This window comes from Panthera pardus, unplaced genomic scaffold, assembly GCF_024362965.1.
Source record: "Panthera pardus isolate Hobbes unplaced genomic scaffold, ASM2436296v1 HiC_scaffold_21, whole genome shotgun sequence".
NCBI classification, from domain to species: domain Eukaryota; kingdom Metazoa; phylum Chordata; class Mammalia; order Carnivora; family Felidae; genus Panthera; species Panthera pardus.
The window spans coordinates 64,805,803-64,832,359 of record NW_026526777.1 but is presented as its reverse complement, the minus strand read 5'-3'; the positions used below and the strand labels follow the sequence as shown (position 1 = coordinate 64,832,359).

Here is a 26,557-nt window from a genome sequence, read left to right as displayed (position 1 = left end):
AGTGTTGCTATGAGCATTTCTGAAAATGTCTCTTGATGCTTGAGAGCAAGAGTTTTCTCCTGGGTATATACTTAGGAGTGGAAATGATGAGTTGCAGAATATGTGTCGGATAATGCAGGATGATTTCACAAAATGGCTGCACCAGTTTACACCTCCACCGTCCCTTTGAACACTTAGGGATATTAGCTAGTTAGTGTCATCTATGTTGTAAAAGTTTTTCATAACTATTTATTGTCTGAACTATGCTTATGGTACTTTTGTGATACAAAAGTTTTTAATTTTCACGTTTTCAATTATGGCTATCTTTAATTTAAAGATTCTGGTTTCCAGTCTAGGATAAGATTTCCCTTCATTTTATATGGTACAGCTTCAAGTTCTCCCCAAATCTGGTTTCACATTAAACTCTTTCTCGTATGCCAATTGGAATTTATTTTTTTATATGGTATAAGAGAGGATTACACTTTCATTTTCTTCCAGGAGTATAACATATTATACCATATTACTACACATAATTGGTGAAATACTTTTTCAAAAAGAGACCAAAAAAACCCCCAGACTCTTAAATACAGAAAACAAACTGGTGGTTGCCAGGGGTTAGTTGGGTGGGGGATGGGTGAAATAGGTAAAGGGGATTAAGATACACGCACACGTATCATGATGAGCACTGAGTAGTAATGGATAGAATGGTTGGTTCACTATATTGTATACCTGAAATATAACATTGTGTGTTAATTATATTGGAATTAAAAACAAAAATCTTAAAAAGAATAAATTGGAAAACAAAGATATTTTTTCAGTCAAAAAATTGACATTAGATCCAATTAAATACTTTAAAAACTAGATCTTTTAAAGATCACTCAACAGGGGCACTTGGTTGGCTCAGTCGGTTAAGCGTCCAACTCTTGATTTCAGCCCAGGGCATGATCTCATGGTTTGTACGATCAAGCCCCACATCAGGCTGTGTGCCGACGACATGGAGACTGTTTGGGATCTCTCTCTCTCTCTCTCTCTCTCTCTCTCTCCCCCTCCTTCTTTCTCTGCCCCTCCCCCACCCATGCATGCACTCACTCTCTCTCAAAATAAATAAATAAACATTTAAAGTATATTTAAAAAATCATTCAACAAAATTTGACAGTGATTCTTGCTACAAGTTCTGTGTCTTTCCTGTTAAATTGATTCATCAGTATTTTAGTCTCTATTGCTATTATAAATTTATAATATTGTACATTTTTTCTTGTTTTATTACTTACACTGTTATGTTCAAGACAATGTTAAATAATAGTGATGATATTTACTGACAGATGAGCACATTTGTCCAGTTGCTGATTTTAGTTGAATCAAAAGTATTTCATAATTTATAATAATATTGTTAATTATTTGAGAAGTCTGTGTTTTTTTATTAAAATCAAGTGGTTCCCTAGGGTGCCTGGGTGGCTCAGTCGGTTAAGCATCCAACTTCGACTCAGGTAATGATCTCGCAGTCTGTGAGTTCGAGCCCCGCGTCAGGCTCTGTGCTGACAGCTCAGAGCCTGGAGCCTGTTTCGGATTCTGTGTCTCCCTCTCTCTCTGCCCTTCCCCAACTCATGCTCTGTCTCTCTGTCTCTCTGTCTCAAAAATAAAAATTAGAGTAACATTTTAAAAATGTTAAAATCAATGTGGTTCCCTTCTAAACTTGTTTTGTTTGGTGTTTCCATTAGTAATGGCTGTTCAATTTTTAAATTTACTGATGTGATCATTTATTTTCTTCTTTACTGCATTTATGGAATGGATATTGTTGTCAGCTTTCTTGGTATTGAACCAATGTTGCATTCTGGAAGATACTGGCCCTTTTCAATTTATTCTTTTAATACATTGTTGGATTCCATTTGCTATTATTTTATGTAGAATTTTTGCACCTATATATACAATGATATTGATCTACACTTCCTTACTTCCCTTCTCTTTGCCTGCTTTTGGTACTTTTGCATATTTATTAGTGGTTTTTGATTTGTGGTAACCATTAGGTGTGTATATAACCTCTTCTGCATATAGCAGTCCATATTAAGTCCATGGTTGTTAAAGTTTGAACACATTCTTTACTCCTCTCCTCCCACGTTTAGGTATATATTGTTATATTTCACATTCTTTTATTTTGTGAGTTCCTTGACTTTTTTTTTTTTACAGAAATATTGTTACTGCTTTGTGTTTCCTACTTTATACTGTCACTTTTGGTCTTTCCACTCAAAGTGTCCCCTTTAAAATTTCTTACAGGGCTGGTTTAGTGGCCATGAACTCCTTTAGTTTTTTTGTTTTTTCTGGGAAACTCTTTATCTCTCCTTCTGTTCTGAATGATAGCCTTGCTAGATAGAGTATTCTCAGGTGTGGATTTTTCCCATTTAGCACTTTGAATATACCATACCATTCTCTTCTGCCTTGAAATGTTTCTGCTGAAAAATCTTCTGCTAGCCTTATGAGTTTTCCCTGTTAAGTTAGTCTTCTTTTGTCTTGCTGCTTTAACATTTTTTCCTTCATCACTATATTTTACTAATTTAATTACAATTTGTCTTGGTGTGGGTCTGCTTTTGTTGATTTTGATGGGGGTTCTCTGTATCTTCTGGATATGGATATCTGTTTTACTGCCCAAATTAGGGAAGTTTTCAGCTTCCCTAATAAATTTTCTGACCCCTTTTCTCTCTCTACTTTTTGTGGCACTACTATAATACAAATTTTATTACCTTTAATGGAATCACTGAGTTCCCTAACTCTATTCTTGTTTTGCATAATTCTTTTTTTCTCCCCTCTTATGTTCAGCTTGATTACTTTCCATTACTCTGTCTTTTGGGCTATCAATTCATTCCTCTCCTTCTTCCAGTCTGTTGTTCATTCCATGAGGCATATTTCTCATTTTGTTTATTATGACCTTTATTTCTGCTATGTTGTTCCCTATCTCTGTGTAAGGGTTTAACTCATGTCTTCTACTCTTTTTGAGTCCAATGAGTATCCTTATGATCAATGCTTTAAATTCTCTATCAGACATGTTACTTATATCTGTTTCACTTAGATCTCTGGCATGGTCTTGTTCTGTTCTTTCATTTGGGATAAATTTCTCTGTCTTCTCATTTTGTCTATGTCTCTGTGCCTATTTCTGTGTTAGGAAAGTCAGCTATGTCTCCTGTTCTTGAAGGTAATGATCTTATGAAGAAGAGGTCCTATAGTGCTCTCTGCCATGTAATGTCATCTGTTCCCCAGGGCCTGCGCTTCTGGAAATGTCTCCAATGTGTGTTGCATGTGCTCTGCTGCTTTGTCCTGGCTGTTTTATCCTTCAGGCCAGTCATCTGCAGAGTCTCTGCCTATTGTAGGCACTGTTTGGTCTCTGGCCTGAATGTGGCACATTTTAACTAGGTGTGCTTTGGTCTGTTTGTGAAGTGAGATCTGTTGACTCCACTTGGCCGAACTGAGATGCTGCAAAATTCCCATGATGGGTAACATGCTGTGAGTAGGGGTTTAGGCTGGTCTTTTGGGGGAAGGGGTCTGCCATGCTGGGGCTGAGACAAGCATGGCTCAGATAGGCAGTTCTACTGGAGCGTGGGGGAGTGGAGCTTGGTGTAAGCAAGGTAGGTAGTGAGTGTCAGTGCTGCACTGGTTCCCACAGGTGGTCCTGTGCTTATGCTGAGGGTCAGGAGAGGGAAATGACGCTGGCCAATTCCTTTGTTCCCCGAGGTTTCTCTCTGTGAATGCTACTTCTCTAGGACTCCTCTGAGATGACTGAATAAACTCCCCACTGTGTGCCACAGGTGCTCTTTTGATTGCTGTTTCCACAATGTAGGGTTGTTTGCCTGCCTTCTCTGCAAGAACAGTGCAGTGCCATTCAGGCTCTATCCCAGCCAAGCCCACTGACCTTTAAGCCCACTGGTTGCAAGAACTCATGAAATTCGGCCCCTCTTGCTTTCCAAGCCAACTGCTACAGGGATTCATTTTTCCTGTGTGCTCCCCTGTGTGCTGGTCTGTCTCTTGTCCTTCTTCATGACCATGGCTCCCTCCTTACCACAGTGGCCACAATCTCTCTCCCAAAGCGCATCTCCACACTTCCTACCTTCTTTGATGTGGCTTCTCTACCGTCAGTTGTGGAGTTTATTTTGCCAGTCTTCACATCAATTTCTGGCGTATTTAGGATGATTTGATGGCTATTTAGTTACATTCATGGAAGGAGGCGAGCCTAGGATCCTTCTACTCGACTGTCATCTTCCACCCTCGGACCAGATGTTAAAACCTTTTGATCTCAAGACCCATTCATAGCCTTAAAAATTATTGAGAATATCACAGAGCTTCTGTTTTAGGTGGGTCAGATCTATCAATATTTACCATGTATCAAACCGAGAAGATATTTATGAATTTATTTTAAAAACTATGATAAACCCATAAAATGTTAACATGACATATATTTTAATGAAAAAGAGCTATTTTCCAAAACAAAGAAAAGCAGAAGAATGGTTGTTTTGAATTTTACATCACAAAATGTCTGTGTTATCTGTCTTAATAGAAGACAGCTGAATTATCATCTGTGCTCCTGCGTTCAAGCTGTTGGCACATGTTGTTTTGGTGGAAGTATGTGGGGAAAATCTATCCTCGCACAGATATGTGGTTGGGAAAGGGTAGAGCTCAGGGACCTCCTGAAAAGGTCTGTGGAGCTCTAGGGGTCCTCAAATCATATTGTAAGTACCACTGCTCTAGGCAAATTTTGTTGAAACATTAGTTTGGGAAATTCTCCTTCTGGGTAACATGAAAGATTAGAGGCAAATAATACAGTAGTGATATGGGAAGGATATATAAAATTTCAAAACATGTTTTACCTGGGTAAAGTTGTGAAAGAAACTTCTGTTGAGAAAAAGAGGAATCACATTTTAGTAAACAGCATGCTAAATATTAGTTTGAATACTTCGCTTTCAATATACATGTTTCTAAGTCTCTCAATATTCTTATATTCCATTATAAATACATAAACAATTAAATACAAAATTTTTCAAAAGCTACTATGTCTATAATTAAATATAACGACTGATTCTCACATGTTATCACATGTCAAAAGGCTGACAGGCTTGAGTCTGCGTGCTGCCTTAGTAACATTACAAGTTCACGTAGCCAAAATTGCATGAGCAGTCTTTAAAACTGTGATATGATCATTCTGCCTAAGAAAGTCTATAGTGTTTACGTGCTGTAATTTATGCCAATTTATGCCAACAAAGTCATCAATTGGCAGTGAAAATCTTTCATTAACTGCCCTTTCAATTTAAATTTTCTGAAAGGAACATTTATCTGTATGTTCAGTTGCATGTTTTTTAGAAAGTGATGTTCATTTAATGATATCTGTATTTTCTTTATCATATAAGCTCTAAAAGTCAATGCCTCAGGACTATGTTCTTTTATTTGCTGATTGCTGCCCAGTGCCTGGTACGTTATTATGTACAAAATGGGAAAAAAAAGATATTTTGGGAATCAGTAAATATGTAGGCAGTGAGTTTCTGAGACCATATAACGAAAACAATATTTCATGTGTTCAAGCTGATTTTATTCTATTTTTAAAACATGTGTTTTTAGAGAGAGAGGGAGCAGAAGCTGGGAGGAGGGGCAGAGGGAGAGAGAGAAAGAATCTTAAGCAGACTCCATGCTCAGCATGGAGCCCAATTCAGGTCTCGGTTCCACAACCTGGGGATCACGAGCTGAGGTGAAATCAAGAGTTGGATGCTCAACTGACTGAGCCACCCAGGTGCCCCCATATGTTCAATCTGATTTTTAGAAAGCAAATGGAAGTAAGTACTATAAATATTGATAAGTGTTCACAAAGAACTAAGTTGATCAAAAAGATCCCAAGCTCCAGGGCTGGAGTGTCCTCCTTGTGTTATGCTACTTGTCTGAGGTGCAGGAAATAAGAACAGAAGTGGGTCACTGAGTGACTTACCTGTCTATCTGGAAAGGAAAATTTAAAGGCAAAAGGAGAAATGTACTGATAATATGAGAAAGGTTTTAGTATTAATACTAAAAAGCTTATTAAAGGTAAACTTGCAGAGAGACAGTATCAGTTGATGTTAAAGTAACAACCTCGATTTTCATGGAGGATGATATTAGCAGCATTCTGTTGGATCTTTATCAGAATGCTTGCCTTTCTTAAGTGGTGCACAAACTGAAGCGTAGAATGAAAAGAGAGTCAAAGAAAGAAACCTGAATGGAGCTGAGATTTAAGGTAAGGACAGATCATAAAAAGCCAAACAAAAAGACTGGCAGGGGATCGTTAGAAAAAACAGAAGAGGCTGATGTCACCAAGATGGTACAGTGGAAGAAGCCAACCTCCTTTCCCCAACAAAGATCAACAATTAGACAACTATCTACAAACAAAAACAGTTCTGGGAGAGTTCAAGAGTCCACTTAAGAAACTTCAACAAAGTAGAACAAAAACCTAGGAGCAACGGCACAAAAAGGGAAGGAAGAATGCTTCATTTTGTTCTAATCATCCCATCTGCCAAGCCGGCCTTGCTCTGTGTCAAGAGGGAACTCACCAGCTGTAGAGTTCCCCTCCCTGGGAAAGGGAGGGCAGGGTGATTGACCAGCTTCCCCAGCCTTTTGGGGGTACGGCACGGAAGACCTGTTTAGGTTTCACCCCATCCAGAGACTGTCAAAGCTGAGATGTATAGAGATGGCCAGAAACAAGGAAGAAAGGCAAGCACTACCAGTATCAACCACACAGTGGGAGCAATGAGGGTCCCAGTGACCTGGTTCTACAGGGGACCCAGAAGCTTTCACTACAGAAGAAACCAATGGTCAGGACAGCCGTCGTGGACCCCTGCAGATTTCACTAGTTTTTACCCCACAGGTTTTTGCATTTGCAGGTTCCAGCTGCCCGAGTCCCTTCCCATTCACCTGTCCTCACCACTGGCAGAGAATGGGATCCATACAAGCAGCTAGCTTCAGCCTCTGCAGCTGTACAAGTGCAGGATGCAGCCTAGAACCCCACAGCTTACCTCCATCCCTCTGCAGGTGCTTAGGGCTAGCTCCTCCAAATGTGCACCTCTAGGCTCCCCAGCCCAACTCCCACTACGTGCTCCATTACCTTGGGCATGTCTGTGGCAAGACCCTGCATCTTTGGGAAGTCATTCCAATGGTCAAAGCTGTTTGTGAGTCTAGATCTGGCCCTGTCTACTATGACCGGCCTCCATTACTTGTGCCCATATCTGTGGTGAAACACCACAGCCACAGGAATGCACACAGATAGCCAGGACTCCTACAGTTGTTTGTATGCCTGCATTTGGCCTGGCCCTTGCTGCTGTCCCTGGTCCTCAACACTATGTGTGTGCCTAAAACTGACCCCTACCAGGACACAGAAAACTACCAGCAGGCCCCCACAGCTAAATATGTGCACACCACTGGTTCGGGCCACTACCACTTCCTGCTCTGGTCCCTAGCCACTGGATCTGGAGGAGCTGTGGGGAACATTAACAGACGTTGAAGTCACTGTGAGCACTACATAGCACTTGCCAAATATCACACAGTTGTTGATGTTATGGACTCCAGTGGCCTGACCTAATGAGACATCATGCATCTCTGAACCCCAAGATGCCACATGCCCCTGAGGTGCCCTACATCACTAGACCTGGGGTCACTGTATTCTCCACCCACCAGGGAAGGTTTTCCTTAGCAAAGTCAGTCTTCCAAAGTTTGGAAGAGGTGACTGCTTTTTCAAATAGATAGACACTTATGTGAGGATAAAGGGAACATGAAAAATCAAGGAATCATGACACCACCAAAGGAATACACAAATTCCAGTAATGGGTCCCCCCAAAATGGAGATACATAAATGCTTCAAAAAGGAATTCAAAATAGTGTGTCTAAAGATGCCCAGAGAGCTACAAGAGAACAAAGGTCAACAATTTAATGAAATCGGAAAAACAATAGAAGAATAAAGCAAGAAGTTCAATAGACAGAAAACATGGAAACGCACACACACACACACAGAAAATTTGAAGCTAAGGATACAATGACTGCACTGAAGAATTTACAAAAGATCTCCAAGAGCAGGCTGGACAAAACAGAAGAATCAATGAACTCAAAGGCAGATCATTTGAAATTACCCAGTTCAGAAAAGAAAAAAGAAAAAGAGAATAAAAAAGGATGACCAAAGCCTGGGATACCATTAAGAGAAACAATCAGTGCATCACTGGGGTCCCAGGAGGAGAAGAGAAGGAAAATCTTAAAGATAAAATGGCTGACAACTTCCTAAATCTAGGGAAAGATTTGGATATTCAAGTTCATAAAGCTAAATCACCCCCAAATTTCAATGTAAAATGATCTTCTCCACAGCCATTATAATAAAATTATCTAAAATAAAATACAAAGAAGAGAATTTTAAGAGCAGGAGGAGAAAAAAAAAAAACCCTCTCATACAAACGATCACCCTTAGGTGATCTCAGCAGAAACCTCACAGTCAGGAAAGAGTGAGATGATACATTCAAGGTGCTGAAAGAAAAAAACTGCCAACCAACAACACTTTATCAGCAAATCTGTCCTTTAGAAATGAAAGCAAGATAGACTTTCCCAAACAAATAAAAATTGAGGGGGTTTATCACCACTAGGCTTGCCTTACATAAATGCTGTAAGGAGATCTTCAAGCTGAAATAAAAAGTCTTCTAATTAGTAAAAAGAAAAGATGAAAATATATAACACACTAGTAAAGGTAAATATATAAAAAGATTCTGAATATTTTAATATTATAACAGGGTGGTGTGTTAGCCACTTACCTTTAGTATAAAGGTTAAAGGACCAAAGTATTACAAATTATAATGGCCACACAACATACAGAGATGTAGAATTCTGGGAAGATGGCAGAGTTGGAGGATTCTAAGCTCACCACATCCCACAGACACACTGAGATAACAGCCACAGGAGTGCAACTAACACGGAAAATGACTGAAAGACTGGCAGAACAGACTTTGCACACTTAATCGTAGAGAGGAGGCCACATCAAAATGGGTAGGAAAGGCTTTCGGGAAGCCTTGGCTGGGAAGGTGGGCTGGGAACCAAACACGCTGGTGAGGCTAACCCCAAACAGGAGGGACAGCACAAGCACGGAGAAGCGAGAGCATCAGACTCCACACCGGGCACCCCAGGCACGGGGAACCCAAACTGGGAAGATGAGTACCCATAACACTTGGCTGTGAAAACCAGTGAGGCTCAATTTCATGAGTTTTTACAACCAGCAGGGCTTAGCTCTGAATACCCTAAAAATCAGTGGGCTTAGCTCCAGGAGAGCCATTGTGCAACAGGAAACTGAAATGCCACCTGTAAAGGGCCAGCAAAGTAAACAACCCAGCCAAGGCACAGCGGAGAAGCAGCAGCCTGGAAAGTGCCTGAGGTATATGGCAGATTTATTTACTGAGGTATCGATTTATTTGCTAATCTCAGAATATGCACTGGAGGGACAGGGACCTTTAAGAGACTTCTCCAAAAACAGAAGAGATGGCAGGCACTGTTTCTCTGCCCCCCACCAGCCTAGACAGCTGATGCTTGTGGGAACGAGCATGAACACAATCCATGTATCTTGCTAACACTGCATTTTCTGCCTCCAGGTTCTCCTGTGTATCCACCCCATCCAACCCACCCCATGTGGCAGGTGTCTCTTCAAAGTGGCTCCTGCCCCAGCACACCTTGCAAGCAGCCTTGGCAGGGACGAGCAGAACTCCAAGGTGACTCCAGCCCTGGGGAGAGGGGAAGAAAACCAGACACACACCAGTGTCCCCATAGTCCCAGCAGCTAAACCCTACAGCTGGCAGTGCAGTGCCCTGCTGGTCAATGTGACTGCAGCTCCCGCACACATATGGGGGAGCAGGCGTGTGGTCTGACTGTGGCCCCATTCACCAACAAAAAGCTCTCGGGGGCAGCACAGGAAGAAATCCCTGCAGTTCAGTGTGACTACAGCACCCACAGACAGACTGGGGGCAAACTGTGAGTCTCACTGCCAACTCCACCTACCAACAAAAACCTCCCAAGGGACAGGCTGGGAGAGCACTCTGTAGGTTGGTGCAAGGGCAACCCCAGCAAATGGAATGGGGGTTGGCATCGGGCCAACTGCCAGATCCACACACCAAGGAAGGCCTCTGTGGACAAGGCAGGGAGAGGGCCCTATGGGTTGGTGAGACTGCAGCAGAGGGCAGGCACCTGTGCTGACTTCTAACACTGCCCAATTGCAAGCCCACAGGGGCCCCAGACCGGTTCCTTAATAGCACAAGGACTAAACCCCACCCAGTGTACCCAAAAAAGGCAAAAGTGGGCCAATGTAACGGACTTGACTGAAGGCAAACGTGGCTCAGCCACAACAGTAGGGCATATACAATCCACATGGGAGACATCCCTGAAGTGCCTGGTTCTGGTGAACCTAATGGTAACCACAAATCAAAAACCTTTGATACACGATAAGTAAAGAGAAAGGAATCCAAGCATATTACTAAAGAAAGCCATCAGGCCACAGGGGAACTGAGCAAAAGAAGAAGAAAGGAACCAAGAGGAACTACAAAAACAACCATAACACAAATAACAAGATGGCAATAAGTACACACCTATCAATAACTGCTCTAAATGTAAAAAAACTAAATGCTGCAGTCAGTTGTGTCAGAAAATACAGGGTGACTGAGAGAGCGAGAGATGAAAGGAGATGCATCTATATGCTGCCTTCAGTAGACTCACTTCACACCTCTAGACACATGCAGGTTGAAAGTGAAGGGATGGAAAATCATTCATCATGCAAATGGAAGGGAAAAGTAAGTTGTGGTGACAATACTTATATCAAAAACATACACTTTATTTTTTAAAATGTTTATTTGTGTGTGTTTGTGTGAGAGAGAGAGAGAGTGCGCATGCACATGCAGACAAGTGGAGAAGGGGCAAAGCGGGCCCACACTAGCAACGGAAAGCCTGATGTGGAGCTTGAACTCACTAACTGCAAGATCATGACCTGAGCCAAAGTCAGATGCTTAACTGAGCCACCCAGGCACCCCAAACAAAATAGACTTTAAAACAAAGACTAGAAGGTGCCTCATTAGCGCAGTAGGTAGCGCTTCAGTCTCATAAAACAAAGACTAGCAAGAAAGAAAGGGCATGACATAATGATAGAAGGAACAATGCAACAAGAGGACATAACAATTATAAATATTTATGCACCCAATATGGAAACACCTAAGTACATAAAGCAACCATTAATAGACATAAAGGAAGAAATTGACAATAACACAATGATAGTAGGGGACCTTAACATCCCACTAACATCAATGGATAGATTATAGAGACAGAAAATCAACAAGGAAACAGTGGCTTTCAATGACACATTAAACCAGGTTGATCTAACAGATATTCAGAACATTTTCACCCCCAAACAGCAGAATACACATTCTTTTCAAGAGCACAAAGAACATTCTCCAAAATAGATCACATGTTATACAGCAAAACAAGTCTCAATAAATTAAAAAAGATTCAAATCATATCATGCATTTTTCCTGTGTATTAAACTAGAAATGAATCACAAGAAAAAAATCTGGAAAGGACACAACACAAATACATGGAGGCTAAATAACATGTTACTAAACAATAAATGGGTCAACCAAGAAATCAAAAAGCAAATAAAAAAATACAAAGAGAGAAATAAAAATGAAAACATAATGGTCCAAAATCCTTGGGGAGCAGCAAAAGCTCTTCTACAGGGGAAGTTTATAGCAATACATGCCTAACTCAAAAAATAAGAGAAATCTCAAATAAACAAGCTAACCTTACACCTAACCTTAAAGCTAGAAAAAGAAAAACAAAGCCCAAAGCCAGTAGAAGAAAAAAAATAATAAAAATTAGAGAAGAAATAAATTAAGACTAAAAAACAATAGAATAGATCAATAAAACCAGGATCTGGTTCTTTGAAAAGATAAACAAAACTGATAAACCTAGAGAGAGAGAGAGAGAGAAAACAAATAAAATCAGAAATAAAGGAGAAGAGGGTGCCTGGGTGGCTCAGTCAGTTGGGCATCTGACTTGGTTTTGGCTCAGGCCATGCTCTCATGGTTCATGGGTTTGAGCTCTGCATAGGACTCTGCACTGGTAGTGCAGAGTCTGCTTGGGATTCTCTCTCTCTCCCCCTCTATCTGGCCTCTCCTGCTCTCTCTTCTCTCTCTCTGTCTCTCAAAATAAATAAACTTTAAAAAAAGAAATAAAGGAGGAGAGGGGTGCCTGGGTGGGTCAGTCAGTTAAACATCTGACTTCAGCTCAGGTAATGACCTCACAGTTTGTGAGTTCAAGCTCCACGTTGGACTCTGTGCTGACAGCTCAGAGTCTAGAACCTGCTTTGGATTCTGTGTCTCCCTCTCTTTCTGCCCCAACCCCACCCATGCTCTGTCTGTCTGTCTGTCTCTCTCTCTCAAAAATAAATAAACGTAAAAAAACTTTTAAAAAGAAATAAAGGAGGAGAAATAACAACCAACACCATAGTAATACAAACAATAAGAGAATATCATGAAAAATTATATGCCAACAAATTGCATAACCTAGAAGTAATGGATAAAATTCCTAGAAACATAAAGCTTCCAAAACTGAATCAAGAAGAAATAGAAAATTTCAATAGACAGATTACCAGCAATGAAATTGAATCAGTAATCAAAAAACTCCCAATGAATAGAAGTCCAGGAACAGACAGCTTCACAGGTAAATTGTATCAAACATTTAAAGAAGAGTTAATAATGTCTTCTATTCTTCTCAAACAATTCCAAAAAACGGAAAATGAAGGAAAGCTTCCAAATTCATTCTATGTGGTCAGCATTGTCTTGATATCAAAACCAGATAAACACACTATAAGAAAAAAGAGAACTACAGGCCAATATGTCTGATCACAGATATAAAAATTCTCAACAAAATATTAGCAAAACAAATCCAACAATACATTTAAAAAATCCTTCACCACAATCAAGTGGGATTTATTCCCAGGATGCAAGTGTGGCTCAATATTTGCAAGTCAATCAACTTAACACATCACATTAACAAGAAAATGGATACAAACCATATCGTCATCTCAATTGATGTATAAAAAGCATTTGACAAAATGTAACATCCATTCATGATAAAAACTCTTAACAAAGTAGGTTTAGAGGGAACATACCTCAACATAATAAAGGCCATATGTGAAAAGCGCATCGCTAACATCATACTCAATGGTGAAAAACTGAGGATGTCCACTCTTATTGCTTTTTTCAACACAGTACTAGAAGTCCTAGCCACAGCAATCAGACAAGAAAAAGAAATAAAAGGTATCCAAATTAGGAAAGAAGAAGTATAACTCATACTTCCAGATGATATCACACTATATATAATAAATCTTGAAGACTCCACCAAAACTACTAGACCTGAGAAGTGAATTCAGTAAAGTTTTAGGACACAAAATTAATATATAGAAATCTGTTGCATTTCTATACACTAATAACGAAGCAGCAGAAAAAGAAATTAAGAAAACAATCTCATTTATAATTACACCAAAAAAACTAAAATAATAGGAATAAACTCTTAACCAAGGAGGTGAAAGACCTGTGCTCTGAGAACTATAAAACACTGATGAAAGAAATTGAAGATGACACAAACAAATGAAAGATATCCCATATTCATGGATTGGGAGAACCAATATTGTTAAAATGTCCATACCACCCAAAGCAATCTACAGATTTAATAAAATCCTTATCGAAATACCAAAAGCATTTTTAACATAAGTAGAGCAAATAATCCTAAAATGTGTATGGAACCACAAAAGACCCTGAGTAGCCAAAGCAATCTTAAAATAGAAGAAAGCTGGAGGTGTCACAGTCCTAGATTTCAAGCTATACTACAAAGCTGTAGTAATCAAAACATTATGGTACTGACACAAAAATAGACACATAGAGCAATAGAACAGAATAGAGAGTCTAGTAATAAGCCCATGATTTTTATGGTCAATTACTCTATGATAAAAATGCTAAAATATACAATGCAAAAAAGACAATCTCTCAAAAATGATGCTGGGAAAACTGGACAGCTTCATGTAAAAGAATGAAATTGGACCACTTTCTTATACCGTGCACAAAAATAAATTTGAAACGGTTTAAAGACCTAAATGTAAGACCTGAAACCATAAAACTCCTAAAAGAAAACATAGGCAGTAATTTATTTCATATCAGCAGTAGAAACATTTTTCTAGATATATATCCTCAGGGAGGGATACAAAAGCAAAAATAAACTAATGGGACTACATCAAAGTAAAAAGATTTAGTACAATAAAGGAAAGCATAAATAAAACAAAAAAAGCAACCTATTGAATAAAAGAAGGTATCTACAAATGATATATCCAATAAGAGGTTAATATCCAAAATACACAAAGAACTTCTACAATTCAACATCATAAAAACTCAAATAATCCAGCTAAAAAATGAGCAGAGAATCCAAATAGACATTTTTCCAAAGAAGACATACAGATGGCCAAAAGAGACAGGTAAAGATGTTCAACACTATGAATCATTCAGGAAATGCAAATCAAAACCACGATGACATATTGCCTCATAACTGTCAGAATGGCTAGAATAAAGAACACAACAAATAGTAAGTGTTAGCAAGGATGTGCAGAAAAAGGAACAGTCACGTACTGCTGGTGGGAATGCAAACTGGTGCAGCCCCTGTGGGAAAATTATGGAGGTTCCTCAAAAAATTAAAAATGGAATTACTACAGTAATTCTACCGGTGGGTATTTACTGAAAGAAAATGAAATCAGCAATTTGACAAGATACATGTATCCATGTATTTATTGCAGCATTATTTATAATAGCCAAAATATGGAAGCAACCCAAGGGTCCATCCATAGATTGGTATGTATATACAATGGAATATTACTCAGCTATAAAAATGAAGTGAAATCTAAACATTTGCAACATGGATGGAGATAGACAGTATAATGCTAAGTGAAATAAGTCAGTTGGAGAAAGATATACCATATGATTTCACTCATATGTGCTATTTAAGAAACAGAAACAAATGAACAAAGAAAAAAAGAGACAAACAAAAACCAGCCTCTTAAATATAGCAAACAAACTGGTGGTTGCCAGAGGGAGGTGGGTAGGGAGATAGGTGAAATAAATAAAGGGGATTAAGAGTACACTTATCGTGATAAACACTGAGTAATATATAGAATTGTTGAATCATTATAGTGTATACCTGAAGCTAATGTAACACTGTATGTTAATTGTATTTAAATTTTAAAAAATACAAAAAATACATTAAATTTTTTTTAAAGAGATGTCAGTATTGACAACAAAACATAAAATGTGGGGTGGGGAAATAAGTTTTGTATGTGATAGAAGGTAAGCTGCTATCAGCCCCACGTAGAATGCTGTTATATCTATAAGATATTTCAAGTAAGCCAACAGGTAACCACAACAAAAACAAACAACAAATCTCAGCTATCATAGGTTCACACAAGATAAAGAGAAGGGAATCAAAGTATACCGTTGTGGAAAATCATCAGTTTACAAAGGGACAGCAAGAGAGGAAGAAAGGAACAGAGGAATACAAAAAAGTAAGGGGGGCACCTGGGTGGCTCAGTTGGTTAAGCGTCTGACTCTTGGTTTTGGCTCAGGTCATGATCTCATGGTTCATGAGTTCAAGCCCCGCATTGAAGGGCACCATTGTGGAGCCTACTTAGGATTCTCTGTCTCCCTCTCTTTCTGCCCCTCCCCCACTTGTGCTGTCTCTGTCTCTCTCAAAATAAATAAACTTTAAAAAAACACAAAAGAGCAAGGAAATTAATAAAATGGAATTGGTAAGACCTATCTAACAATAATTACTTTTAATGTAAATGGATTAAATTCTCCAAACAAAGATACAGAATAGCTGCATGGATAAAAAACAAGACCCCTTTATATGCTTCTTATAAAAGACTAACTTCAGCTTCAAGGATATATACAGGCTCAAAGTAAGGGATGGGAAAAGATAGCTCATGCAAGTAGAAACCAAAATAGAGTGGAATAGCTATACTTACATCAGACAAAATAGATTGTAAGTTTAAAAAGTGTAACAAGAGACACAGAAGGTAACTGTGTAATAATAAAGAAGCTAATTCATCAAGAGGCTATAACAATTGTAAATATATATGCACACAACATCAGAGCACCATATATTAAGCAAATACTAACAGGTCTGAAGAGAGCAATATACAATAATATAATAGCAGGGGACTTCCATATGCCATTTTCAACAATGGATAGATCATCTAGACAGTCAATAAGGGAAAGTTTACCTTGGACTATACTTTAGACCAAATGAAACATGTACAGAATATTCCATGCAACAGCAAAAGAATACACATTCTTCTCAAGCACACATGGAACATTCCCCAGGATAGATCAAATGTTAGGTTTAAAAAAAAAAGTCTCAGCAAGTGTAAAAAGATTGAAATCATACTAAGTATATTTTATGACCACAATAGTATGAAACTAGATCAATTACAGGAGGAAAACTGGGAAATACACAAATATGTGGACATTAAACAATACACTGAAAAACCAATGGGTGAAAGATGAAATCAAAAGGAAATTAAAAAAATATCTTGATGAGCACTGGGTGTTGTATGTAAGTGATGGATCACTAAATTCTACTCCTGAATTCATATTATACTATGTTAAATAAATAAAATAAATTGGATTTAAATAAAATAAATTTTAAAAATATCTTGAAACAAATGAAAAAGGAAACATAATATAACAAATTTATGGGATGCAGCAAAAACACTTCAAGAAGGGGAGTTTATAGTGATAAATGCCCCCGTTAAGGGAAAAGAAAGGTCTCAAATAATCAACCTAACTTTATATGTCAAGCAACTAGAAAAGAAGAACAAACTATATCCAAAGTTAGCAGAAAAATGGAAATAACAAAGATCAGAGCAGAAATAAATAGAGACCAGAAAAAACAGTAGAAAAGATCAACAAAACTAAGAACTGTTGCTTGAAAAAATAAACAAAATTGATGAAACTCTAACTAGACTAAGGAAAAAGAATACTCAAACTACTAAAATCAGAAATGTGTGGACATTACTACAAATTCTACAGAAATGTAAATGACCATAAGCGACTGCTGTGAACAATTATAGACCAACATATTTGACAATCTAGAAGAAATAAATTCCTAAAACATTATCATCTACTGAGACTAAATCAGGAAGAAGTAGAAAATATGACAGACTAAAAATGAGTCAGGCGATTGAGTCAGTAAGTACAAATCTCTCATCAAAGAAAAGCCCAGGAATAGATGGCTTCATTAGTTAATTCCAGCAAATATTTCAAGAAGAATTAATGACAATCCTTTTCAAACTCTTCCAAAAAACTGAAGAGGAGGAAACTCCCAAACTCATTTTACAAGGCCAGCATTATCCTGATACCAAAGTCAGAACAGCACACTACAAGAAGTGAAATCTACAGGCCATATCCCTGAAGAGTAGATGCAAAAATTCTCAACAACATACTAGTAAAGCTGAATTCAACAGCATATTAAAAGGATCACACATGATAATCAAGTGGGATGTAAGGATGGTTCAACATATGCAAAGCAATAAATGTGAAACACATTAATAAAATGAAAGACAAAAGTCATATGATCATCTCAATATATGCAGGAAAACATTGACAAAATACAACATCCCTTCTTAATAAAAACTCTCAACAAATTGGATATAGAAAGAACATACCTCAACATAACAAAGGCAATATATAACAAGCCTACAGCTAACATCATACTCAATAGTGAAAGGTTGGTAGTTTTCCTGTAAGATCAAGAACAAGACTAGAGTGCCCATCCCACTCTTAACATTCCTATTCCATGCAGTACAGGACTCCTAACCAGAGTAATCAGGCAAGAAGAAGAAATAAAAGGCATCCAAATCAGAAAGGAAGACATAAAATTATCACTGCTTGCTGATATGACCTTGAATATAGAACTTCCTAAAGACACCACCAAGAAACTGTTAGAAATAATCAACAAATTCAATAAAGTTGAAGCATATGAAATCAACATGCAGGAATCAGTTGTGTTTCTATACACTAACAATAAACAATCTGAAAAAGGAAGAAAATAAGCCCATTTACAATAGCATCAAAAACAATAAAATACTTAGTGATAAATCTAACCAAGGAAGTGAAAGATCTATACACCAAAAGCTATAAGACATTGAAGATGACCCAGATAAATGGAAATATATTCCATGTTCATAGATTAGGAGAGTTAATATTGCCACAGTATCCATACTACCAAAACCTATAGATTCAATAAAATCCTATCAATTTCCAATGGCATTTTTTCCCCCACAGAAACAGAAGAAACAATTGTAAAATGTGTGTGGAACCACAAAAGACCCCCAATAGCCAAATCACTATTGAGCACTGGGCTCAATAAGAACAAAGCCGGAGGCATCACACTTCCTGATTTCAAAAATATATTACAAAGCTATATTAATGAAAACAGTATGGTATTATTAAAAACAGACACAAAAACCAATGGAACAGAATCAAGTGTCCAGAGATAAACCCACACACTTATAGTCAACCAGCATTTGACAAGGGAGCCACAAATACTAAATGCGGAAGGAATAGTCTCTTCAGTAAATGGTGTTAGAAAAACTGGATGTCCATGTGAAAAAGAATGAAATTAGAATACTATCTTACCCCACTCAAAAAATTAACTGAAAAGAGAGTAAGGACTTACACATAAGACGAAATACAGTAAAATTCCTACAAGAAAACATAGGTGAAAAATCTCTTTGACCTGAGTTTTGACAATGATTTTTTAAAATATGGCACCAAAAGAAAAAGCAACAAAAGTAAAAATTGACAAGTAGGATCATATCAAACTAAAAAGTTTCTGCACATCAAAAGAAGCAATCAACAAAATGAAAAGGTACAGAATAGGAGAAAATTTTTGCCAACCATATATATGATAAGGGGTTAATATCCAAAATATATGAAAGTCATACAACTCAATATCAAAGAACAAAAAACAAACAAAACCCCAATCTGATTATAAAATTGGCAAAGTACCTAAAAAGACATTTCTCCAAAGAAGACATACAGTTGGTATGGTACATGAAAAGTTGCTAAACATCACTGATCAGCAGGGATACTAATGACATATGACCCCACAACTGTTAGAATGGATATGATAAAAAAAAAAAAATAAAGACAAGAAATGACAAATACATGTTGGTAAGAATGTGGAGAAAAAGGAACCATTGTGCACTGTTGGTGGGAATGTAAACTGGTACCGATAGTATGGAAAACAGTGTGGAGATTCTTTTACAAATTAAAAATAGAACTACCATGTAATCCAGCAATCCTACTTCTGGGTATATTCCAAAGGAAAATAAATCATTATTTTGAAGAGTTATCTGCACTCCCATTTTTTTTAATGTTTATTTATTTTGGGGAAAGAGACAGAGAGAGACAGAGACAGAGCATGAGTGGGGGAGGGGCAGAGAGAGAGTGAGACACAGAATCCAAAGCAGGCAGGCTTCAGGCTGAGCTGCCAGCACAGAGCCTGACACAGGGCTCAAATTCATGAGCTGTGAGATCATGACCTGAGCTGAAGTTGGACACTTAACTGACTGAGCCACCCAGGTGCCCCACTGCACTCTTATGTTAACTGCAGCATCATTCACAATAACCAAGATACGGAAACAACCTAAGTGACTATCAACTGATGAGTGGATAAAGAAAATGTAGTAAATCTATACAATAGAATATCATTCAGCCATATAAAGAAGGAAATCCTGCTATCTGCAACAACATGAATGGACCTGGAGGGCATTATGTCAAGTGAAATAAGTCAGACCAAGAAGGGCACTATATGACCTCCCTTATATATGGAATCTAAGAACTTCAAACTCATAGAAACAGAGGGTATATTGATGTTTACACCAAGGGTTTGGAGCTAGGGGACACAAGGAGATGTTGGCCAAAGTGTACAAACTTTTAGTTATAAGCTAATTAAGTTCCAGGATCTAATGTGTAGCATAATGTATTGTACAAGAAAATATGTACAATAATGATGTATTGTACAAGAAAAAGAAAAAGACATGGAAGATAGTAGCAGGTAAGTGAAGGAAGAAAAGAGTTTCAAGAAGAAATAAGTCATCTCCAACATTATATGTGGTACAGTGGTCAAGTGCTAAGAGGAGTAAAAAATATCCTATTAAACTTGGCAAACTTTCAGTGACTTTACCAAGCTATTTAAGTAGATAGACAGATAGTATGTAGCGAGTACTGGGATAGAGTACTCTGTACTCAGAGTACTGGGATAGACTCTGTTTGGGGGCAAACAGAGTCAATAGGTTTGGAAAGCCCAGTGCTCAAGCAGTGCTCAGCAGGGCCTGGTGCTTGAGGTTTAATCCACTGCAATCTTTGTCTTGAAATTATTAATAAATTTATCTTTGAACTTGTATTTTATATGTGAATTATGATGGGACAATGAAGCACGCACTTGGGAGCTTTGGCTGGTGCAGTCCTGACTCCTGTTCCTGTCTGCCTTCACAGGACAGGTTCTTGGTACCTCACTCCTCCATTCCCTGGTACCTTGGGTTCCACCTGGTCTTGGCCTCCTCACTCCCCTGTCCTGAAAATGCTTCTGCCTTCACCCTGGGCAATAGCCAGGGCTCAGGTGTGGGAGGGTCAGTGTAGGGTATATGAAACTTGTGGCATCTGGAGTAACACATGGCAGCAGCTGCCCTCTGCCTCACCAGGTGGCAGCACTGTGCTGTGGCAGATGGAGGCCTCGTCTCCACAGGAGTGAGTCTCTTGCCCACCCCCAATCAGGGTACTTAGTGTGTTCAAGTGATAAGTTGCAGTACCCGTGGAGGTCACTCATCTGCTATAGGTCAAGATGGCTAGACCCACTGTAAGGAAAGATACCAGGCTTGACTTCTTCAGATGCCACCCCTGACTGGGGCATGAGGTGTTGGTCCAATGGCTGTTGACAGGGGAAACCTGGAAGAAAGTGAACTGCACACATGATGAATCGCCAAGTGATTATGAGGGTCTGCAGTTGGCCCAAGAGTATTCTCATGTCCATGGGAGCATGACATTAAATATAAATAAAAGCACGAAGACCAGTAGAGAGTGACTGGGGAAGAAAGGGAATGCTTTATATTCAAAACTTTTAACACTATTTTTCTTCTGATTTTTTAACAAGAGTCTTCATACGGCCCAAAAAATTACAAAGGCAGTTCTGGATGCAATAATGCAAAAAATGGGAGCATATACCGTGGCAGTTGCCTCTAGACAGGATTTTAGTGAATACAAATTTAAAAATTTTTTAATGTTTATTTATTTTTGAAAGAGAGAGAGAGTGTGACTGGGAGAGGGGCAGAGAGAGAGGGAGACACTGAATCTGAAACAGGCTCTAGGCTCTGAGCTGTCAGCACAGAGCCCGATGCTGGGTGTGAACCCATGGACCGTGAGATCATGACCTGAGTTGAAGTCAGATGCTTAACCAACTGAGCCGCCCAGACACCCCTAGTGAAGACAAATTTTAGACACAGATGATAAGAGAATTAGCAAACTGAAATTAAAAAAAAAATAGTCTACAATGAGTTATGGAAAACAAAATGATAGAAAATATGAAAATATTTCAAGAAGGACAGAATAAAAAGGTGACATATATTTTCTTATGAAAATCTAAAGAGAAAGAATAAAATGAGAGAATCAATATTTGAAAAGATAATGACTGGTTTTTCAGAATTAATGAAAGACCCTAATCTTCAGATTCAGAAACTGCAATAAACCACATGTAGGATAGATTTTTTTAAAAACCTATAATAGTGAAACACCAACGGCAAGGTTAAGTCATTAAACAGAAAATACAGACAACCTAAAAGATAAAACTATTAGACAGTGGACTTTACAATTGCAATAGTAGGACCCAGCAGACAATTATTTTATTTTATTTTATTTTATTTTATTTTATTTTATTTTATTTTATTTTACTTTATTTTATTTTATTTTACTATTAGGAAGCTATTTATTAAATATAATTTATTGTCAAATTGGCTTACATACAACACTGAGTTGATCATCCCAACAAGTGCCCTCCTTAATGCCCATCACCCATTTTCCCTCCCTTTCCCCTCCATCTCCCCCCACCCCACCGCCACCATCCACCCTCAGTTTGTTCTCTGTATTTAGCAGACAATAATTTTAAAGTCTTGGGAGAAAACAGCAACCAACCCAGAATTGTATTTTCAGAGAAACTATTTTTCAAGAACGAGGATAAAATAGGAGTACCTGGATGGCTGAGTTGGTTAAGTGTCCGATTTAAGTGTCCAGTTAAGAGCCAACTTTCAGCTCAGGTCATGATCTCATGGTTTGTGGGTTTGAGCCCCACGTCAGGCTCTGTGCTGACAGCTCAGAGCCTGGAGTCTGCTTTGGATTCTGTGTCTCATTCTTTCTCTGCCCCTCCCTTGCTTGTGCTGTCTCTCTCTGTCTCTCAAAAATAAATAAATGTAAAAAAAAAAAAAAATTAAAAAAAGAGGTATAATATCAGAGTAAAGTATTCTAAAGATTGTTGTATTGTTCAAGAGAAGAATAAATGTATTGATTAAATTTAGACTTGATACATCTAAAATTACTGGAGTATCATGTAAGATAGACATACAATTCATAATTTCTAAACAAGTATGAAAGAAAATCAAATCAGGAAAAAAAGAAAGTCAAGTAAAAAGGAGAAAAGAACTGACTAGAATGAAAATATTGACCAAGGCATGATTAGGGTTAAAACATGCTAAAGACATAAAGGGTATTAAGCAAGTAAATGGAAAGCACATTAAATTTTTTCATAAATATAAACTTAAGTAATCACAATAAACATAAATGCTCCAAATTGCCCAATTAAAAGCCAAAAGACTGTCATTTTAGAAAACAGAATATCCAGTTTCAAGGCATTCATTAATGAAACACTTAAAATATAAGTTTATAGAAAACTTGAAAATCAATGGATAAAGACCCATGAATATATTAACATAAAATAAAACAGAACATGAGGCAACAAAAGAAAAAGTATTACAGGTGAGAAGCAAGATCACTACAAATAAAGTTTCAATTCTTCAAAAAGGCTCAGTAATTCCAAAGTTATATACACATAAAAGATAACCTCAAAATATGACACAAAAACTTAGGTACCTATGAGGAAAAGCAACATATCTACCATCCTAGTGGGACATTTGGCAGAGCCCTCTCATTCATTGATAGATCAAGCCAACAATGAGTCAAGTAAGCACACAGAAGATCTGAATAGTTCACTTACCAAATCTGATCTACTAATTGTGTGATTATAATATTTGACCCAACAATAAGAAAATGTATTTTCTATGGGTACACATGGGACATTTATAAAAACTGACTAGATGCTAGGTCAAAAATTTCCTCCAGCAATTCTTATCCCAATACCATCAGGTTATAATTAAAAACACTCATAGGTTTGTAAATTGAAAAATGTATTTTAAAAAATATTTTGAGAGAAAGAGAGCATCAGGGAAAGAGGGGCAGAGGGAGATGGAAAGAGAGATTCTCAAGTAGGCTCCACACCCAGCACAGAGCCTGACATGGGGCTTGATCCCATGACTGTGAGATCATAACCTGAGCCAAAATCAAGAGTCAGATGTTTAACCAACTGAGCCACACAGGCGCCCCCAAAAATGCATTTCTAACTAACTCATGGGTCAAACAAATTGTAGCAAGGATTAGAAAATTATTTCTGAGCAATAAAAAAAAAATCACAGGAGGTATTTGCAATACTTGTTGAATACAGTTACAGAAGTACTTAGAAGAAAAGTGATTGCCTTAAACACGCACATTAGAAAAAAAAGAGAGCCTCATGCCTAATGGGCTAAATAGCCAATTTAAGTTTTAGAAAAACAAACTCAAGGAAATCATAGAAAATATGGGTCGAAATGAAATAGACTGCAATAGACAATCTCAAAAAGCCAAAAGTTGGTTCTCTGAAAATACTAATAAAAGAGGAATACCACAAGGACATGGAAACAAAGGAAGGCACAAATAAAATTATTAGAAATGTTAAAACAGAAGTGTAACTACAACCACCTCAGAGACTAAATCTCATAAGAGGATATTACAGACAACTTTATGATATTAAAGTTGATATTAAGATGGCTAACTGAAGACATGGATAAATTTCTGGAAAAGTACTACTTATAGAAATGGATTTTACAAGAATTGTAATTCCAAAATAGCACTATAACCATTAAAAAATGGAATTAACACTTAGGAAATCTCCCCCCGCACCACACACACACACACAAAATCCAGACCCAAGTAAACTTCTGTGCAAGCTTCCATCAAATACTTAAGGAACATATACTTCCAATGTTACACGAAATCTCTCAGAATAGAAAAGAATGACCACTCCTAACTTTCCTGATGAGTCTAGCACAATCCCGATACCAAATGCAGAAAATGATAGCACAAGGGGAGTAAGACCACAGGCCAAACTCACTCATGAAATTCACACCAAAAAAATCTGAACACAGTATTAACAAAGAAAATTCATCAATGTAAATGAAAGAGAATTCATCAAGAATTCTGGAGTAGTTGGAATCTGGAATAGTTGGCTTATTCCAGAAATACAAGGTTAGTTTAATATAGAAACATTAATAACTATTTTTCATCATTAACATAGTAAAACAGAAAAACCATATGAACTCTGAAGTGCAAGTAGAAAAACTTTAAACGAATTTCAACACTGATTCATATGCAAAATTCACCACCAACTTGGAATAAAAGGGAAGTTCCTCAACTGGGTAAAGGTTAACTCATAATTTGTAATAAATATTCTGCAAAATTAGTGAAATGAGAGCCTCCCTTTTAAAATCAGGAATAAGACAAGGAGGCCTGCTTTCACCCTTCTAGGAAACATTGTGTTTGAATATTCTAGCAAAGCAGTCAGAATAAAAGAAAGAAAAGCCATACTTATTTGGAAAGGGATAAAGAAAACCATCAGTATTTGCAGGTGATAGGATTTGTAAAAACTCCAAGAGAATATATAAGTAAATCGTTAGAATTAATATAAGAATTTAGCAAGATTGTTGAATACAAAAATCAATATTCAGAAGTAAATTGTGTTCTATACAGCAAGAAGCTCTGGTTAGAAAATACAGAAAATGTAGCTTTAAAAAATTGAGTGTAATAGAGACCAAAATATAAAGCATCTAGGAATAAGTCTAATAAAAATTTCCAGGCACTTTTATGAAAAATTGCAAAATTTTTTGGCAGACATATAAAAAGACCTAAATAAATGGAAGGTTATGTACTATTCTTGAGCTGAAACTCTCCAAATTGATTTAAATATTGATTTAAATATTTAAGATAGGAATCCCTACTAGAGTTTTTGTGGAATTTGACAAACCAATTCTAAAATTTCATAGAGAGGAAAAATAGGCCAGAGGAAAAATAGACAAAGCTAAGAGACTCATGAAGAAGAACAAGATTTGGGGTCAGAGTGGGCCAGGGATTTGCACTGTCACTCAACAAGAATTGAAATATGAAATTATAGTAATAAAGATAATGTAGTGTTTATTAAGCAGACAAACAGATCAGCTGAACAGTAGAGCCAGCTGGGAAGAAACACATGCATACATGTAAAATCGATGTATGATAAAGCAGGCACTACAGGTAAGTACATTATTCAATAAATGGGTCTGATAAGATTAATTATTCACATGGAAAAAATAAAATTGGATCCCTATCTCCAAGTATATACAAAAACTAACTCCAGATGGATTAAGGACCTAACTGTGGAAGTCAAAACTATGTGGACCTTTCAGGAAACAACATAGGAGGCTATTTTTATGAACTTGGAGGAAAAGATTTCTTAAATTGATTTAAAAACGCACAAACCAATTAAGGTAAGAGCTGGAAAATTCATCTATAATAGCAAGGACCTCTGTTATCAATAGAGATCATAAGTGAAAAGTTGCATAAACTGGGATAAATCCTTTCAATATATATACATATTGAAATATATAAATAATGTCCTAGTCATTAGAATGAAATCTTATAAGTTATTCTGAAACAAAAATAACTCAAAAATGGGTAAAAATCCTCATTTAGCAGAAAGGGAAGAAAAATTCTTCATGAATAAATGAAAATATGCTCAATAGTAATTAGGGAAATGCAAATAAAAAGCACAGTGACATAATTTCACATCTACTAGATTGTAAAATTAAAGTCAGATAATACTGAGCATTGGTGAGGAAGTAGCACAATGGGAACATTCATGGGCTGCTGGTGTAGACGTAGTCCACTGCTGGTGTAGACGTAGATTTGAACGATCTTTTCAAGAGGCATTTAGGCATTACCTAGTCAACTTGAACAAATGCATATCCTACTTTTAGCCAATTGTACTTTTAGGTCTATATCCTAGAGAAACTTTTGTTCGTGTGCATCAGAATGGGATTTGCTAAACAATAACGTACATACAATGACTACAGGATCTT

General features: G+C 37.4%; 1 protein-coding gene across 4 annotated transcripts in view; it reads right to left on the bottom strand.

Moving 5' to 3' along the window:
- CATSPERE (catsper channel auxiliary subunit epsilon) overlaps nt 1-26,557 on the bottom strand; it is a 196,099-nt gene that overhangs the window by 137,007 nt on the left and 32,535 nt on the right. For 3 of the 4 annotated variants that reach the window (XR_008424703.1, XM_053909406.1, XM_019422611.2), the window contains one exon: nt 4,830-4,854. The exons of the other annotated variant lie outside the window; for it this stretch is intronic. Coding sequence is in view for 2 of the 3 variants with exons in the window: in XM_053909406.1 (XP_053765381.1) it covers nt 4,830-4,854 (25 nt within the window). In the remaining variant the exon portion in view is untranslated. The remainder of the gene's footprint in view (nt 1-4,829; nt 4,855-26,557) is intronic. 4 annotated transcript variants of the gene reach the window in all.